Below are 20313 nucleotides of genomic sequence, written 5' to 3' on the forward strand. Positions count from 1 at the left end.
AGAAGTTGACGAACAATGTCAGGGCTTCAGCTGTTTGCTGCTCTCAAGCATCTTACCCATTTCTGCAGGTACCTTTCACTGTTCCAGGAAAACCCAAACCCAACAGCTGTATCTGCAAACTGCCGAGACTGAAGATCTCCCTTTCCTCACTCTTCCCGTCATTCTTCTCTGTGGCTGCCATGATATTTATGATTGTGTCTGCACCCAGGTCACCACTTTCTGCCTGTACTGAAAGGCTTAATATCGCCTGCCGTCCCTCCTCGAAACGTAAACCCACAATTCCCGCTCACGCAAACCCGTGCGTTGGGATTACAGGCAGACGGTGCCTGCGCGCGCACCTGCAGAGCGTACTCCCTGCCTCTGGAGGACGAAGGCGTGGGGTGAGCAGTCTGTACGGTCCTGCTAGTAGAGCAAGTAGTAGCCGTAATGCGATTCTGGCTGAGGGACGTCAGGAGCCTGCCTTACGCTCACTGCTGTGGTGTACAGATGCTATCAGACCGCTCTTACGTTATAGCAATGTCCAGCACTACATACATGGGCCGTCCCATGAGCGAGGCAACTCAGCTTAGTCAGCAGGCAAACTTCTACTGGCTGACTCCACTTAAAGGCTTTTTAAAAGCGGCCCCTGAGGTTACAAGGAAGCATACACTCCAAATACCTCCCTGCAGCTACTGGGGCTGTTCGCTGTCCCCCCAGTTTCTGTTATTTTATCATCACTACAGTTACTGTTTCTCATCGTGCCGTGCTACATCCTCCGTGACGTGCTGGGATTTCATGGCTGCAGCTTTGTCACCCGATCAGTTAGCCGTGGTACATGGGTTACAAAAAATAAGAGGCAGATGTTCCCTGAGCTTCCACTGACCCACGTGGAGAAGCCCACCCAGTATAGTGCAGCAGTGTAGGATCATACCAGGTGAAGCCTGGAAACGTTTTTTTCCTGGGTTTTAATGACACTCTGCACAAATTACTAAAGCGATGTCTGAGCCAGACTCAGTGCCTGAACCCTGCTCAATTTCTGGATTAGCTCATGCTGAGCCAATTAAGAGGCTTCTGCACACAATGGGCTTATCCTATAAACTCATCCTTAGTTTAATAGATTTAGTGCCAGCTGTTCCGTAGAGCTTGGCTCCTTCTGTCTTCCTTTTCTGTTGGGTGTGGTCATTAAAGATTTCTTATCACTTTCAATAAAATCAGGAGCCTGCCTGGGACTGACACATTTTCCCTCCATACCAGGGAGCCCCGCTCCCTGCCCCACCTGAGGCCTGAGTGTACGTGAGGAACACTCCGGCACGAAGGAGACGGTCCCTTGTCACCCTGCTTCTGGTAGGGTGCTGCTTCTTGACACTCACTGTCGTTTGCTGAAGCATTCGGGTAGGATGACAGATACTATACAAATATGAAACCCAATAAACACTGTATTAAACAGCACCAGACAAGGGAAGAAATTGGTCATTCTGTTCCTAATATAGTAATATTTCTTGCTCTTACAGAGAACTGTATGCAGCACTATCCTAAAGCCAGACATTTCCCCCTCTTTTTACTGATACTATTTTCCCTTTTTTTTGAAAGAGGAAGCTATTACAGTACTAACCACATAGTGGTGCTAAATGGCATTTGGATCTTTTCTTTAGCTGAATATAAGAAAAGCTATTCCATTTTTAATATATGTAAATAGCACAAGAGTAGTAGCAACCAAGCTTATATTGGACCATAGCACAAAAATAAATTAGCAACCAAAACAGATGATTTAAGATGTGCACCTTGTCCATCTGTAGCTGTTTGTGCCCATTTAGTGTCTGAGAAGCAGAGAATGGCTTTTTGCCTTCACCAATGCACTTAGCATGCTGAAAAGTACAGTTTGGCTTGTGCAATTTTTTATCATCAATTGTATTTTGCACCAAAAATAAATGTAGTCCAGTAAGGCTTCATTTTTCTCAATTTTTATACGAAATGTCTCCATGGTTTTTTGCATAACAACAGAACAAAAAAGCATCTATGCAGTGACTGACAGTTTCTGACTGCAAGAAATTGTTCAGGAAAAATAAAAGCAAACTTTATAAATGGTTTTGAAATGGCTCAGCACTGAATTACTGCAGCACTTACAGCATCACAATATGCTATGATACAGAAAAAAGGGCAAACCTCTTTTTAAAGTACATGGCACTTTTTATTAGTGGCTTTGACTGCTTATTATTTGTAACTCATAACTGAAAGTGTTGGTCCTATTCGTTCACCAGCTTTGATTTAAAGAAAGGCTTAAATGCATACCTAACTTAAATATTTGTGTACTCCCACAAGGTCAAATCAGTGTTTTGAACGCCATGCAATGTGAAATTGCTTCTCTGCAGGCAAATGAATAGTGCTGTTGCAGGCTTGCACAGTACGGGTAGCATGCATTTTAATAGGTGTCCACAGAATTGTGAATTTCCAGCACTTCTGAAAATCCGAAAACTGCAACCCATGAAAACACATTTATATTATTACAAGCACTTATATTATTACAAGCATAGAGGATATGACAAGACAACTGAGTTAGCGATATCTTTAAGAATCTGGATTGCTCTTGTTTAACCTGGGATCCAGCAAGGAACTTAAGTGGATGGATTTTGGATGATTCCAGAATGTCTTAAAACACTTGGATCATTTAAAGCTTAGTGAATGGGACCTTTTCCGTGAGAAAAATTTTGTGAAGGGCAATGTGCAGGGTCTGCATAAAGGCATTCTTTGCTGGAGGACCTGTGTGTTGGGTTTATCTTCTTTCCACACTGCTGCATAGAACAAAGCTGGTATTTCCTGACCTTCACAGCATGTCACTGTCCCCAGGCTCACTGTGATGAAGACGATTAAGAAGGGATTAGATTTTTTTTTTTCCCTTCCTGTTCAGTGACAGAGATCTATCATTTACATTAGGCAACATCAACCGATGCTCTGCCGTTGTAAAGTGCCCTAAACTTTCAGATATGCCATATCTTGTTACTGAAAAGACTAATAAATGCAGCGAAATACAATGACCAACTCTAAAGTATCTGAATATAGAATTAGTTGTGTCTTTTAAAAAAAAAAAATAATTAGTGGTTCAATTAGATATTATATAATGCCCCATATAGCGGTGTCAAAAGTGGCCAGGCATTTTGTCTGTGCTGATCCTAAGATAAGTGCATCAGGCAACTTCACATGTGAATGCTCTTCATCAGCAACAAATATTATATGCATGCTGTTTACATCTGCATTGCCAATTTGACTGTTTTGTCTATACAGTCTAATATATACCTACTTAACCATAAGTATGGAAAAATTCTATTGCTGTGTATAAAAACAAGCAGCACAGCTGAGGCTTAGGACTAATCCAGGGAGAACTGAATCCTATCAAAAACCTACTCTTGATGCTCAAACATTCATTTTTCAAGGGCTCCCACTCATTGCCGGTTCCGACTTGCAGCGCATACGGAGGGGCGTGCAGCTGCTCAGCCTGCCAGTTCCAGTTGGAGCTATTTCTGAGTCATCTGCGTAGAGGGGAAAAGGTGAGCAGGACGATTTTAAAAATGAAACAAAGATTACAAATTCATAGAATGAGGAAGCGGTACATTCAAACTTCCAGTCAGAAAAGAAGGGGGCTGCGAAGAGTGCAAAGAGTTTGCATCTTGTTGACCAATTACTTCCTGTGGGTATCGTAGCTTCCATTTTATGCCACTAAACCTAGCAAAGAGTAAGTGACTTGACATCATCTGGCCCTTTAATGCATCCATGGATAATTTACTATTTCATGGGTCAAGAGGCTGAAGCCAGGAATTTCGTTGTTTGAATGAGTATAATGCAAATACAGATCCATGGTCAGAGCCGGGGGAAATTCAAGTACCTGAATTCTCAATTTTATCAGAACTAAAGCTTCTCTTTTCCTAAAGCTTGTCTTAATATACATGTGCAGAACTCTTTCCTTCCCAGACCCTTGCAAAGTGTTCAGCTCATAGATGTGTTTATCTTACAAAAATTACACCTACAAGCATGAGCTGTCTATAAAACATAACTTGGCCTTTCAAAATCAGCTGGTGGTTCAGATTTCTTTCTACTAACAAGTTGATCATTGGTGTACATGTACATGTCTGGGCTCAGAAGACAACCATTAGTTAAAATGTGACAGTCCCTATTTTGGATCTCTCCTACTGAGTGATTTAATCACTAAATTCCAAATAATACTTACCCTTTCCATTGTCGAAATTCATAAATTCAGTAATCTTGAACTTGTTCTAGTACACTAAAGCAACATTCACAACTAAGATGCAGTTTTCTCCCTTGCATGAATATCTGATAACCAGCTATGTGGGACACTGTTAGGAGACTGGAAGTGGGACATGTTGATTTGCAACCATTTGGGACTCCTCTACCCTGAGTAAAAACTGAGTTCACCATAGTACTGTACAACAGCTTCATTATTAAAATAACAAGCATAAAATCAAAATTTTCAAAATAAAATGCTTATAAGTGAAAATGAAATATATTATCTCAAACATAAAATATAGCTCTTTCATTCCATGCTCTGAACTGGAGAATTTTTCACACGGTTTTAGGTGGAAAACATCCCATAAAAGAGAAATTATACTTTTTAGACAGAGATAATAATTACTTCCCTGCCATTAAAACTGACATTATTTATGAAAAGTCATACCTGATTATATATGAACTGAAACACTAAACTCCAATTTCTTTTAAGACTAAGATCACAACCACAGATTCTAATAAAGACATAAGCTACTGTGTGTTACTTATGGGGTATAATTGCACAACATTAAATTCTCGTACCTAGTTTCTCACTTGAGCCATAGGTACATACACCCCATAGGTGCCACATACCTTTTTCAGTTTGATGACTCCTTCCTGGGTGTTCTCATCTGTTGTGATGTCAAACAAGTTTCCTCCATCTCCTGGAACTATATTGTACTCGATTTCTGCATTTTTCCCAAAATCAGGGTCCACAGCTCTGATCCTTCCAATAGCAGAACCAACATGAGAGGACTCGGGTACTTTTAAATGGAAGATACCTGTGACAAAGTGGTAGACAGTCATTTTGGGGATTTCTTGCTAATTAACATAGTATGTCCGATTAAAACCATGGTGCCTGTGCAAAACAAACAGCCTTAAATCATTCAGTTAGAATGAGATCAAAACAACAAAGGATTGGAAAAAGACATGCATGTTTTACCCACCGATTTCCCCTACTTTGTAGATTTGGTCCAGTGCAACTGTAAGGACCTTAGCACCTCTATCTCTTGAGATATCTATCTATACTTCTATCTTTAATTTTAATTTTACCCATATTGTTGACTCTTTTGAACTAAATTCTACTTTTAGACAGTACATGTTTGTAAGCATTTTCTGCCTTCAATGTTTAACAGTTTTTAGTATCTGAATTTTTATCTTGTTTGAGAATATATTTCTATGCATTTCACAGTAGTTGAAAGGAAAAATTCAGCAGAAAAAGGCTTTCCACCCATTTCTGTAATATTCAGTATTATAATTACATGTACAACTCCTTGTGGGGTGGAAGATATAGAGTATTGTTTATACATTAGCCACCAGAGGGTGCTCTTACTAAAATTTCAGTGCTAAATATAAATTTTTAGCTCTGCAGACTGGTATTTTCAGTTTATTTACTATTAGTGGTAATAAAAGTTACAAAAGAAAAACCCACAAGAAAATTACACACTTTTAAAACAAGCATTGCCACCAATGTGTGAGGACAAAATGGTTTCATTCAGGGAAACAGCTACGTTGAAAAAATGCTTGACATGATAGCTAAACTAGCTAAAAGAAAAGGTCCAAAGTACTTTGAGCCAGCCTTGACTTTAACGCCATCAGTAGCAGCAGCCCTTAGTTACAAGACCGTGCCCTGGGTTAACCAGACTGCGGCTGAAGCTCCAGCGATGGCCTTCTCCCTTCCTCTCCATGGGAACACCGAGGAGGAAACTTACACCTCGTTTTCAACAGTGCAGCAGGACAGGCACTGTGACTAGTGGGAGGCATGTTAGGGGGAAGTCTCAGAGATTTCCGCCTGGTAGTGGTTCAGTCACACTTCACAAAATAAGGCTCTGAGAAGTTGTATATCATGTAACAGCAGGATAGATGACACTCGCATCCAGGCGCTGAATTCAACAGCGGACGCTGTTCCCTGTCGTTATCTCCTTACAATGCATGCTGTGTCAGCTTTTTCAGCTTTACGGTATTTCCAGGTGAGGAAAAAAATGACATTAACACCGCTGGATTAGGAATAAACCTACTCTTCTGTGAGCTAGTAGTTTGGGCTATAGTACCTATATAATTGTCTGACTGCCTCTGAAAAAATGTGTTTTGTCTGCTTCCTCCCTCTGCCCATCAGTATGCAAAGTATACCTGAAGGGAAAACTTGCTTTGGTTGGTTGAGAAAAATCCCTGTAAGTAAAGTCTGCTTGTGTCAGCATCCACATTTAGACATTACCATATGTAGCTTTGTAGTACTCATTGACTGAGCTACTAAAAGTTGTGCAATTAGCATTTTGCTATTTTTTGCAAGGGAACATACTGAAGGGATCTTTCCTTCTTCTTTTTCCAAGGGAATGTACTAAAGAAAGGCTTACTTTTTTTCTTCTTCTTAACAGCTGGAAAGGAGCACCATGATGCAAAATATTATCAAGACAAGACTAGCCTCAGCTATTTCTTAGTTGTACTTCAAGAACTCTGAGTAAAGAGTAAAACTTTAACATGGTATGCAGGAGACAATCACAAATCCTCCTATTATCTAATGTCACTTACAAATACATGTATTACTGGGTCTCCGCTATGCAAGTTATGCAGAAGAGGTGGAAGAAAAGGGATCCAAAAGGGCTTTGCCTACACTTGAATCTTGTATTACGTTTCCACAACACAGTTCTAGCCCTGATCCCCAGGTCTTTTACAGACACTTACACTGGAAGACAGAAATCATCACTGCAGAGTTAGCTCTTTACAGCCACAATTTTGGTGAACATAAAATGTAAGAGCATATGATAATGGATTTTTCCTTCTTTGCCTAGTTGATCTATTCTTAGTGAACTGAAGAGCACTCAGGTTCATTAAAACAAACATTTCTCTATAAAATATCGTACCTGGCTGTAAAGCGTATGGGACTTAGATGAAGTCAGAGGAACACTACATTACTCATTTCAGATTGTTTAGGCTTTTATCAGTTATTCCCAATGACTTGGCATTTCATCACTTCCAGAAATTCAACAGCAATAAAGATGGGGTCATTCAGATTAATTTGAAACTCTGAAGTAATCTTCAACTCTGCCAGAGTCAGATGTCTGAAGATGTAGTATGTAATTACACTGCCATCGTCCTCCTGTAATATTATCTTCACAGCATATGGAAGCTGTTAATGGTGCTACTGTGACAACATACTTTCAGAATAAAATAAATGAAAACAAATAATGTATATTGTTGCCAGCTCAGGGAAAAACTTCAAGAGAATATAATGTATAGCATGAAGACCACCCTTTTTCTCCCCCCCGCCGAAAACAGCCTTTGTACAGAGGACATTTGAAATGATCAATACGCACTGCACATGAAATGGAACAGAAAGAGTTTTGTAGAATTTATTTTTCTGTTTCTAGAAGACATTACTTCTTGCTGTGGACTTGCTGTGACAGTTTAGCATTATTCAGTTTTTATTGTCCATTTCGCCTGTATACACTACTACCTCCATTTGCTATAGAGGTATATTGAAACAGGCCTGAGTAACAGCCTTTTACTCCCAGAGGTCCTGAAAACCTTGTTCTCTGCAGCTTCTAGGAGTGATGGAACAAGCAGCTCCGGCACACTTGCGCAGCAGCTGGTTACACTGCTCAACCAGCTCTGTCAAATTTTGTAGATTGTCTCCTGTGACTTCTCTGCCTACAAAAATCTTTTCTTCTACTTGCATAAATCTCTTTAAAATGTGTTTTCTGAGTTTGCTGCTGGCTTTTGTAAAGGATGAGTGATATGGGATGCACCAAAGGAGCAGCCTTTACTTCCTTCAGACTGTGCTATGAAACCAGACTCTGCAACTAGTTACCCTTTTGCTGTGTATTGCAGGCAAGTCGGAATATTTTCACATTTAGGAAAGTTAGTAGGAATGCATATTGCCTGGTCAAGATTTTTCACTCTGTTGTAAATGGCATTTTAAGAAAAAAACCTAAAGGTTATTTTTAAGGCCAAAAGTCATGGGCCTGTTGACATGCTTAACTTATGAAACACTTCACACTTAAGTGACACTTAAAATTCAAGCCAGAATCCAAAACTAGAGAAAGCCCAGTGATTATGTAGCTTAGCATAAGCATTCAGGCATTCCCTTATAAAGCCTGGGTAGTCTCAAGGTGCAAAACTTCCTCCGAGTTTCAGGTTGAGCAGCATCAATGAGGATGATAAAATGAATGAGTGATGATGCTGTTGAAGCGTTTAGGCTGAAATGACTGAGAAGGTGTATTACTCAGCCCCAAAAGCATTCAGGAAACCAAGGTGGAGGTGAGCTAACACCTCATACACGCTGCCTCCCAGTTTCTAAAACAAAGATGGTTCCAAAGCACAGAGCGGAGAAATCAGAGCTGAGTAAGTGACAGGTAATCAGTCATATTGACTGAAATTCAGCACCCATTTACAGTTCTTTTGACATGATTAGATTAGGTTTAGTTTTTAAGGCTCAAAAGCTGTTCTGGGGTTTGATTTTTACTTACAAAGGGTTTTTTTTGTTTTGTTTTGTTTCTCCACACCTGCAGTTTACAGGTACACCACCATTTACCAAAAAGGTTTTCAATTCTGATGAGAATAAGAAACGAAAACCATCATTACATCTCATCAGCAAAGCAACCATTGAGCAATAACCCAGGTTAGCATCTAAGGACTTAAGCTAAATGCATAATGACCTTCAACCAAAGAGCTGTAAATGGTATCTGAGCTTTTTTCTGATCTGTCACCATACATGTACTGTGTGTATGCAAGATTATCCTCTCCTGCTTTTTCTTTGTCTATATTTTTTTCAGTTCTCTTTGGCAGCTGCCAAAGTATTGCATTGCAGTTAATCATGATAGCATGAATCTTATAGGCAACAACACTGAAATAAAATACTTTCTTTCTCTTTGACCTAATTCTTTAATGTTTTCTCAGGAAAAAAAGAATCAGATTACATATATTATAATATTCTTGTTAGCTTAAATTACCAAGGTGTTTCAGTTTTTATCCTGGCCAGGTTGTAAGGGCACTGATTTCTGCCTGTTTAGGAAGAATCCAAAAAGACAACCATCCATATTTACGTGCTGGTGTTTTAACAATAGTGTAATAGGCAAAAGAAAGGACACTGTAAATAGAAGCAGCTACTCAGGATACTAAACCTGCTACACCAGCTACAGCTAATCAGCCTAGTAATTAGCGGCATCTGATACACATGCTCCTAAAACTGGGAAGAAGTGATGTAGCCCAGCAGCGAGATAGACTCGTGCCTCTCCTGGCTGCGGGTCTGTGCCCTGCGGGAGGCTGGACCTTGCAGAGGGAAGAGAACGGCCGGGCTTCGTCACCGTGTGCCCTGATGCAGGTCGTGCACGACCTGGCGTCGGCTGGTAAAACTTCAGTTATGGTGAGGCTTCTTCCACCCTCAAACCCACTGTTCTGAGTTAGGGCTTATGGCCTCATTAGATACAGCATAGCTATTCTTAAAAATTCCTGGTTCTCTGCTGTGGATCCCAAAGTTCACACCTAGCACACCTAGCAAGAGCTACATCTCCCCAGACTGCAGAGATCCTGGATGTCCAAGGGTCCCCAGTTCCCCAAGGAAAAATGAGCAGAAGCAAAACCCCTTTGGGGTTTGATCCTGCCCAAGTTTAGGGTAATCCACATGGTGGAGCTTCCCCAGAGCTGGCCGCTGCTGAGCCAGGACTCTAACAGCCCCTCAGGTGAGCTAGCAGACTGAGTTTCTGAGGCTGTCCCTTTCTTCCTTCCCTAAAGGGGAAAAAAAAGTTCATCATATCTGGCATAATTTTTGGATACTGAAAAATTTCAGTTTAACCATTTGCAGTTTTTTCCACGGATAAGCTGTTGTCAGAATGCTTTCTAAAAAAACCCTCCCCATTGCATGTCAGAGACTAATTCTACAGAGCAAAATATCCCCCTTGTTGGAGCAAGGGTTCAGAAAATGGGAAATGCCAGTTCATTTTCTTGGCTGAAGATATGCAGACCCACAGCTTCTGTCTCCAAAGACGGCTGGGTGTAGCAAGGACAATAGAGAATGTTCTGTTTAACAGCATAAAGTAGAAATAATTCTAGAAGCGGTTGTTTGGAGACACAGGCACTCAGATGTGTGTGTCCTAATACTAGGCAAGAATAATACTTTATCTTCCGTGAAGAATCTTAAATTTTCTTTTGTATGGTGACACATTTTTACTAGGAGGGGAAGAAAATGCTCATTTCTAGAACTTCCTCAAGTTTACAATTAAGGGTTTCTCCTAGATGATATGGAGTTGAATTCTGACAAGCTGGGGAGGCCAAATAAAGTTCCTGAGAAACTGCTATAATCATGCTGTTATTGCTGTATAGGAAAGATCCCAACATTATCACTTCCCCTTCCATTGGTCTTGCTATATGGAAACGTGGTGCCCAAATGGTCATCTGTGCAAAGTCTGACTCTGTCAACGCGTTCATGTGTTAGACAGCGTGCTTCCTGGATCTCTGAGGGCTTGTGTGGAAAATCGGTTCTAGATGATCAGCTCCAGTATGTATCATGACCAATAAAGAACTATTCTGCTAATATCCAGTCTACTAATTAAGAAATTATTATCAAACAAAAAAAGTCAGTAATAAAAAGTCCAAAATACAATGAGAAAAATAATTGTTTGGGGGTACAGTCTAAAAGCTTGAATTGAAAGTTTTTATGTAAGTCATGTAGTAGTTATAAAGAATTATCAAGGTGTAGTATGCCTTACGGACAGAAAAAGGATAGTTTTCAGGAGAAAATGTCTTTGCTTTCTCAGAATCTCAGGCAGCATGTAATTGGCATTTATCAGGTAGGTCTACTGGTAATATTCTGGTGATCACACCATCACCATAAAATAAATCAATACACTTATTCCCTCTATAAAGTTTAAATTGCATGATATATGTGAAACGTTAACATGATGAAAAGTATATTGCCGAGGATGGGACACAGAGTTCGTAATGCTCTGCTTAACATCTCTGCTTCTTAAATACCTTGCGGGAGCTTTTTCGTATTTTCTTTATTACTCTGGCACAAAATATAATAACACAATTTCACTACAATTCATTCATTCTCAAGAATGTGGTCAAACCATTTACTTTAGGATCTAAGCCAAGTGCTCTAAATCATCTGTATTGGAAGAATCATTTTTCCCTCCATTGACTAAGGAAATTAGGTCCCTATCTTTACTCCTCTGAGTCACACCTAAGTTGTATGTCTAAAATCACCTAAACAAAACATGCTCAACATCTGTATTACTCAGAAGAGTCCCTGTGAAGCTTTGATTTTCACACGTTTATTTGGTACATTTTATGTAAATGGCTTTCCCTAAAATATATATTACTTTTCTTCACCATGTTAGCACAGTCTGAAGCAGAAGATTATTATTTTTAAAGATAAAAATGTGATAACATCAAGTACAAGTGCATAATAGTTTACTGTTCTTTGTTTTAAGTTTTGGTTTACTGTGTGCAGTTTCCTTAAAATACTTGCAATTTAGTGTGTGATATAGACCAAAAAATAATGATGCAAAAGGATGGCAATTGGCCTCACATTTGTAGTCTCTTATACTTTACAGCAAGTATGATCAACTTATCAAAAGTGATGTTTACCTCTTCCAATTTAAGTGTTTAAAGGTGAGATCTCTATATAAGTACTGCTACTTCTGCAATGAAATCTGTGGATAGTAAGTGCTTAATTATAGATCCTTCTCTCAAGAGCATTGGTGATCACATTTATAAGATCAACAAATTTGCTGTGGAAGCCACTGAGAAAAAAATAATTGTCACTAATTCGAGAGAAAACCTCAAAGAGTTCCTCTAGAATATTTCTGTTATTTTCTTTTTCATTTCATAGCATTCTTTATGCAAAAATTCAACCAAACATGTATTTTGGACTCAGAGAAGAGACTTTCAAAACTGCTTGGTATCTGCAGCTCCTATTGCTGTCAGGAGGAACCGTTGGGATTGTTGCAAGCATTTTATGGGCATCCCATTTAATGCTTTTACAAGGAGTGGAGCACTCCTGAAAAATCTGACTATAACTGTGGTAGGTATTTCTGAAAATCATGAGCCTAAACTATTGTGATTATAATTAGATAATTACATATGGTCTGTTTCACTGCACGTTGCACTGTAGCCTCTAAATTTTCAGAAAGCAAGCCCACCATGGTCAGAAGCAGAAAGGCTGTGTTGATTTCTTACTTGGGCGGAAGGCCTTGGGGGAAAAAAGGCAGATGCTGCCAGAAATGATAGTCACGCAGCAAGTGACACTGTACCCTGTGAGTAACTTTGCAACCAGTTGTCAAGGCATTGCAAGGCAACCCCATGCTGTTAAATCTGTAGCCCCAGCTACTCTTCAGTATCAGGGAGTAGGTGGAGATGCTTTTAAGCCATCCCAAGGTTACCATAGATAATTTCATGCATCCAATCTAAATACTCTCTGTGTTTTGAATGAATAATTTCTTCACTGCTCCCCACAGAAAACACATTGGGGTGGAATGAATGTCATGATTCCTGCCAAAGGTTGTTGAATTTCTATGAACCGTATTTGTTTACACCTTCTATACAGAAGGTAGCAGATGTAAAATACAATTATTAATGATAATAATCTACTATGATGATAATGATGTGTTTAAAAATAATTGACCTATAAATCTTGCTGTTAATGATCAATTACCACTTAAACCTGATGACAGGGGGGAAATGAATTGGATAAGTGCAGACTAACAACAGAATTTTATGACCAATAGATAACATTTAACTTCTAACCACTATTGTGCTCACTTATATTTCTTGGACTATTGTTTACTGTGCAATCAGAGCATTACATTTTACCTAGTGACAAATTACCCATATTTTTCATTGGTTATAGAATAAATATATTTTTTTCATGCTCTGCTTTGCAGCTGAGTTTCCCTCTCAGTTTAGACCTTTAAAGAAGTTTTTGTTTCATTCACTCAGTACTCCTAACAGTCCTCTAAGAATGGCCTTTGCTAGCTGTGCAATCTTGAGAAAGCTAAAAACAACAGAAGTGTAGCAGACATAAAATTTACTAAACATTTAGTGTTTTGAGAATCTATGGCAATGGAGTATTTCTCCCTCCAGTTTATTTCTCAGTTTTTTTCAAAATTTTATGCTTTAGTTGGGTTTTGTGTCATTGTTCAGCCTGAATCAAATGTTTTGCTCTTAAGAAGCTTTATGATCAAGATCATGCAACAGTGACAGCTACCAAAAAGAAAGAAGTTTCTAGGAAGATTTTACTAAGACTACATCCACTCTGGGCAGCAAATCAGCTCTTACTGAAAGTGCTTGAAGAATTCTGATGTGGAAAGGAATAAGAAAAAAAGTAAGAGAAAGTTGGCATAAGTGTAAATAGAAGTCTGCATAGATGTTGAATTTCATGTTAACTCCTTTAGGTTGCACACACACAAACAGTAACAGAAGCCTACATAACCGTCAGGTGCTGTGACCCAAGGTGGGCTGCATGGCCTGGATTGCAAAGCACAGGCTCAAAAAAGCTACAACTGTACAAAGAAATTTCATGTACCAGCTGTACTCTGCAGCCCAGAAGCTAGCCAGTATAGAATGGCCTATTTCCATGTTATTAAATTCTTTTACTCACACCAAAATAGGTCAGCTTCAGGGAAAGTGACTGCAGAGAATAGGTCCTGATCTGTACTTATTTCCCTAAATGCCTGAATTTGTCTGAGAAAGCTTGGCTTGGTGTTGGTCAAAACTGTGCCCAGTGACTGTGCTAAGCCTAACAGTATGGATGATTTAAATGTCCAGGAACTTTCTCCGACACTCTCATGTCCTTATTTAAGTCTTCAAAGCAAAATAAAACGAGTCGTTGTATACCTTCTTTTAGTCTATGTAAAAATGTCTATAACCGCACTGATTAAGTGATGGTGTAGAAAAAAAATAAGAAGTACAGAAGCTTTTTTATGACTAGCTGTCAAACGCGTCGCTAACTCAGGTGGGTCAAATAGAAACAGCAGGCAAGGGTCACTGAGCTGTGTGACAGTGCAGTGGGCAAACCAAGCAAGACGGAGCTGTAAAGAGCTTATCTGGGGTGGTGAAGACTCATGAGCTCACTAGAGCAAAATGTGGAGAGACTCAGAGATGGAAGTGAACAAACAAAGGATAAATTATTTTAGCAGTGGTATTATTGGGGAGAAAAAAACCACTTGGGGAGGAGCAGGAAGAAATGGCCACACTCTAGTTACAAGATGAAAATGAGATCAAGGACAAATTTGTGTCTCTTTCAGGAGAAGGGAGACAAAAACTGCACATTGAATGTAAGGATAGACAGAGTGAGGAGGAAAGAGAAGGCCAGAGGAGGGGGAGACAGAGATGCAGATAGTACAGAGGTGTGAGACTTGGAAGGAACCTGGATTTAAGAGGAGTTACCCTAAGCCCTCCTCCGATTCCTGTAAGAGCACTGTGCAAATACTGGTCTGCTAGTAGTTATTCACATACTGATTTGACTATTGTTTTGCTGGTGTTAAAGCTGTAGTTAAGTGACTCACTGGTATTACAATCCAAAATCATAATGACCTCTGCATGGCTGCTCGTTTCATGATTGGTTTACAATTGCACAGGCCCTTTTCTGGAGTTTTTGCATTCCTGTGTTCTGTCACTCCTTGAAATGGTTGGTTAAAAAATATGTTCAACTCAAAAATACAGTTTTAGTTTACCCAAAACTCACAGGTAAATGGAAATCAGACTTGCTTAAGATTTTCTGACATTAAAGGATTTAAGCTTGGTTTACAAAACCAAGCTGGTGCTTTTTTCCCTTTATGTCTTAGTGGTTAGAAAATTAACAAAGACGGAGTAGACCAGGATCCAACCTTCCCTCCCTTTCTGATTCAAAGCAAGCTCTGACATGGTCTCCCACCTAATCACTGCCTGCAGGCTAGTCTGCAATGAATCTGTCCACCTGTCCTGTGTAAGTATCTCCCATTTGGTATAAAATAAGTAATTAGTTGCTGGAACTGAATTAGGGCATCTTGTCTGCCAGGCAAATTCTTTAATCAATGACAGAAAGACTCATTTTCATTCCGAGAGCCAATGAAGATACAAGTGCTGTATACAAAGCACAACAACTTTTAACAGGAGTACCAAGAGAAGCCACACTTCCCCACCTAAATTGCAGTGGCTAGAATAACTTCCCAGAAAGTTGGGCAGACTTGTTAAAATACTTAATTAGGCAGATCGGAGCTCTGAACCTTAATTCCAAGTAAGTTTTCTAGCAGGTTGTCCAAGTAGGGAGGGAATCAATCTTCCTCTTTTTTTTTTTTTTTTTTTAATCAAAACCTCTGTTTTCATTATTTTAATTTTTTAGTTTAGTGAACAGAATAATTTCTTAATCACACAGTCCTTTCCTGTAAATGTCTAATTTACTACTGGGTGTGATCTGTGTTGTAGTTTTCTGAAATCTTTAAAAGCAGATACCATTATCTGAGGAACTTCTCTTTCATAGGCCACTCATCCAAAGCAGTGGGTTAAAAGATTTTTCTTTCTATCTCATGTGGACCAGAAGACCTTTTACTTGCACTCTGCATCTGAACCCCATTCTGCAATAAAATCTGAGCAAGACTGGTTCAAAGCCACATGAACGGAATCAGCCATATTTAGTTTACTGAGTGAACAAAATTGACCTGCTTTTATATAGTAAAACCTATGCTAAATAGTGTGTGTGTAATTTCTGGGATGTACTAAGCTTCCCAGAATATATCAATAAATAACTACGATAAGAGCTTTCAATACACAGAATGTATATGCATAAGAATGTATAGGCAGGCTATTCCAACTTCAGCATTTGGTTGTCTTTTTCTTTCAAAATATTTCTGCAGATTTTAGTCCTTGAAAGTAAACCTATTAAAATATGCTATGAACCAGTAAATAATCACTGAAAATAGATGCTATCTAAAGGGTAATAATATACAAACTCTATTCCTAATACCATAATTGTGAAATAGAAAATAGATTTATATAATAGATCATCCAGATAACAGATCATTCAAGCAGCATGCAAAAGTTATATAACTAAGAGAAAAAAAAGCTAGCTCTTTTATAAAGGTCTTTTTTACTTGCACTGAAACTCCTGAAATTGCATCAATGAAAGATATTTTTTTTCCAGTTTCTGAATTGTCTGTTTTGTTGACTTTTTTGTTTGAGACTGTTGTTTCCTCTGCTGTCTCCAGTGGAGGATTTAATACGTTCTGCGAAACGCATTGTATTGGCCACTCTTGAAATCCAAATCCAATTAGCTGCAAACTTCTACAGTATGGACAGGCAGATGATGTGCAAGGTCCTAGGAATGATCCTTCAACCTTGCTTCGTTCAAGGTGTCATTACCAGAAAGATGAATAGTTGCATTTCTGTTTCCAAGCACGTTAGCATTTCTGGAAATTTGCCATGCTCTTTTATGCAAACTAACTTGATGGATTTCACTGGGATGCTTCTGGAAAGACCAATGACGGCAAAAAACTGGCCCTCGTGATGTCTAGGCATTGCTCCACAGCCGTCTGAACATTTTAAATGTGGTTGCAAAACAGCCCTGAGATAATGGTTTCTGAGCATCAGAGCGCTGCTTTTCTTAAAGCCAAGACATGCACAAGTAGACGAAATTCAACTACTGGGTCCAAACCTTAATTCATTTTTCTTCTTTTAAAAACAGTTTTCAGTTATTCCCCTACAATATTGACTTATCCCGTGAGTTGGAAATGCCATGATAAAACATAGCCTTAGCCAAATAGTTCTTTTGAATAAAAAAAGTAAATTCAGGGAGTGTCACCTTAAAAATAAACCCAACTTATTGCTGACTGCATAAGACACTTGAGAATGGTCTTTTATTTGCTAATATCAGAATAAAAACTGTATAGATTTTAAAATCCAATTGTATTTCTTCTACATCAGGGCCTTATCCTCTAAAAGTATATTTATGTCATATTAAAGTAAAAAGACATACTATTCCTTTGACTAAAATGATTCTCATGTGATTTAATTGCTCAGCATATAAGGGTTTATTTCTCTAAATTGCTTTCACAGTCACTCTGTCATCAGTGAACAAAAGAAAGAGACAGGAAAACTGAAGCACAATAACCTTACAAAATATGAATCAACCACTTCACTTAATTGGTTTGATTCCATAAAGTATAATTTATACCAACTAATTATACGGGTTTTGTCATTTAAATGTTGAAGTAAATATAACCCATCCATCCTTTCTTGAAGCTTATTTTAAGAGCTGGAAACAAGCCACGGCTGTCCTTGCAGCTAGCTCTGACTGGTCTAATGCTTGATGCGTTACGGGTTAGCCCATTAGCTTCTAGGAAGGATGTGCTGAACTGTCTTTTTACTTAACCAGCTATCGCGTATGTGAGTAGCTGAGAGAGAAAGGCCATCAGTTCCCTCCTGGACCAGGATGCATGCCTGGATAAACAGCTTTTATCCACTCTTCTCTGTTCAAAGGCAATGTTGTCTTATACCAAATATTCATTTAATTGCTCGAACATCATTGCTATGATAGAGAAAGTACTTTCCCTTTCAGTCTTTGCCTTACTTTTTCTGGTTTTGGTAAGAATCAAACTTTGGCATGAAACATTTATTTTAATATTTACGAAAAAGTTCTATCTCTAACAAAGAAACATGCACAGTAATGCAGAATATCAATGTACTAATGAAGAGTCAGGCAAGACGTATATAAAACACTTTTGGAAATACATTTCTACTAATAAAATAATTCAGATTCATTTTTCCATCTAGTTATAAAGAAAATATCAGTATTCTGAAGTGTCTCAGTTTTCTGAAATGTGGGCCAATAGATACCTGCAGGTCAAACAACTCTGACAGAAATATATAATGTTTAGAGGTTTCCCCTTTGTTACACTCCTCATTACTGTGAGACACACAAGGTGGGAGTTCCCCACTGAATATGTTCAAAAGCACAGGTTCTAAATAAAAAATTCCATGTTCAGCAGGATAGTCAGTGGTTTTTCATCACTGGATGCTGATATCCCACCCGAACCTGCCTGTCTCCTTAAAGGATCCTCGATGAGATGAAGGTGTTCTGTGATACACTTTTTTGGCAAGCTTGTAATGTATTATTTATCAATGTAGCTTCTTCCAAGTATTAATAATATATGTTCTCCCATTTCTGCTGTGAAATGTTTTTTTTTTTCAGCTTAACTGAGTTCAGAAAATAAACTTAAACTTTATTCTGTGCAAATTAATATCTTCTTATTCGACAAGGTAATCTATAGCATGGCATCTTTGGTATAAGCCCTTTGGGAAACTGTGGTCCTGATTATGTGATGCAAAAACATTTACCCTGCAGCAGTTAGTGTTGAAGGACCTTCAGTCCCTTTTTTCAGTCTGAACTTGGACCTCCTGGCTTTGTTGACCAATGGTGAGTAATGTGATACTGGAGGTCTGGACTCCCACCAACAGTGAGGGCTCTTTAGGTCTTGCAGGCCTGAATTGGCACCTACCTGGACCTGATTTTAAAGGCTTATTTTTCACATAAATTAAAATTCTGCACAGTATCTGTTTAGATATGGTAGTCAGGCAAATGACAAACTCCATTTCCTGGCAGGTAGATACTCTGAATCATTGCAACGTTTTCAAAGAGCAAAACTGAAAAATACAGTTAGTACATTAGAAATAAAATTCATACACAACTTTTTTTCTATCAATTATTTTTGATTAGCTGTAATTAGCCTTGTGTCTCTGTGAATTTCAGGCACACTATACATTATCTCACATACCACTTAACCAAATGGGACTGGCTAAGTAAATCCCCCTTGACCAAGATTTTTGCTTTTACTATTTTGATTAAGCAGAAGTCCTCAGTTTATGAGAATATAAATATGTTGCTTGTAACACACCCCCCCAAAAAAACAATTTTTCAGGTGACTGTCTGCCTTGACCAAGCTTGTTCCAATACACTGGAGTCCCCACACTGACATTTTAGCTTGTAAGCCATGCTAAATATTTATTATTTTCAATATCAACACAAACTTCCAATATTATTCTCTTCTGTTTTGTTGAGAGACACTGCTATAATTCGGCTTCTGTGACATTTGATCTAATTGAAAGAAAAGGTTTTCAACCCCATTATCATGCAAAGCACAGGACAAGCTTGGTCTCTTGTGATGTTTTTTGCTCCTTCACAGCAACAGTTGGGCAAAGACGTCATAACTACAGTGCATGCATTAAATGAGACCTCAAGGCTATCTTCTTCAAAGAGGATGATATATTCCGTGATTTCTCTGTGTCATGAAAACTGTCTGACATTATGTGAGACTTGTGTATTTTTGCAACACCACAGCAGATGAAGGCATACACTAAAAGAAAAAATTACTGAGGCCCTTAACAGCAAAGAAAGTAAAATACACAGCTCAGAATCAGGCACGGGAAAGAGCACTGGGTGCAAGGAACTTGCCAACGCACCGAGTTTTCCAATTCCCAGGCAGTTACGTTATTTCCTCTTGCACCTGCGGTACCCTTCCAGCAGCAGGGCTTCCAGCTGAAAGGACAGAGCAGACCGCAGCGGTGGGCAGTTTAACAAGCACTGAGGACAAGGACAGTGGGAATGTTGGTTCAAAGAGACCCTCTGGGATGATTTGCTCATTGACCAGATTTGGAGCATCTCACCAGTGTTTTGACAGGATGTCAGGAAACACAAGGAGATGCCAGTGGCTGTAGTCCAGGTGAGCTCTGACAAAATAGGGTGAGACTGGACAAAACACTTAGGGGTGAAATTTAGGCTGGGAAGCGAAAGCTGAAGTTAAAGGCATTCATAGTAGCATAGTCTGAAATTGTCTCACTATCTACAATCAGGGAGAGAAAGATGGAAAGGCAAAGCTTTAAATGCCTGGCTGAGACAAAGGTGTAAGGAGAAGGGATTCACATTATTGGAAAGTAGGGGCATTTGCTAAAGAATGGGCGCCCATAGAGAAGAGGCAAAATTCATTTTGGCCATAGGAAAAACAGGCTTCAGGAAGTTTAAAAACTTTTCTCTGACCATTGTGATTCTAGCTGAAAAGTTCAGCAAAATTTGCAGGTGTTGGAAAGCAC

The 20313-nt window shown here is 39.0% G+C and overlaps 1 protein-coding gene across 4 annotated transcripts in view; it reads right to left on the bottom strand.

Annotated features, from left to right (window-relative positions):
* Positions 1–20313, bottom strand: part of CDH12 (cadherin 12) — a 367336-nt gene that overhangs the window by 46933 nt on the left and 300090 nt on the right. For all 4 annotated transcript variants that reach the window (XR_011329110.1, XM_069808913.1, XM_069808914.1 and 1 more), the window contains one exon: positions 4849–5036. Coding sequence is in view for 3 of the 4 variants with exons in the window: in XM_069808913.1 (XP_069665014.1) it covers positions 4849–5036 (188 nt within the window). In the remaining variant the exon portion in view is untranslated. The remainder of the gene's footprint in view (positions 1–4848; positions 5037–20313) is intronic.

The sequence above is a fragment of the Haliaeetus albicilla genome, chromosome 21 (assembly GCF_947461875.1).
Source record: "Haliaeetus albicilla chromosome 21, bHalAlb1.1, whole genome shotgun sequence".
Classification (NCBI taxonomy): Eukaryota; Metazoa; Chordata; class Aves; order Accipitriformes; family Accipitridae; genus Haliaeetus; species Haliaeetus albicilla.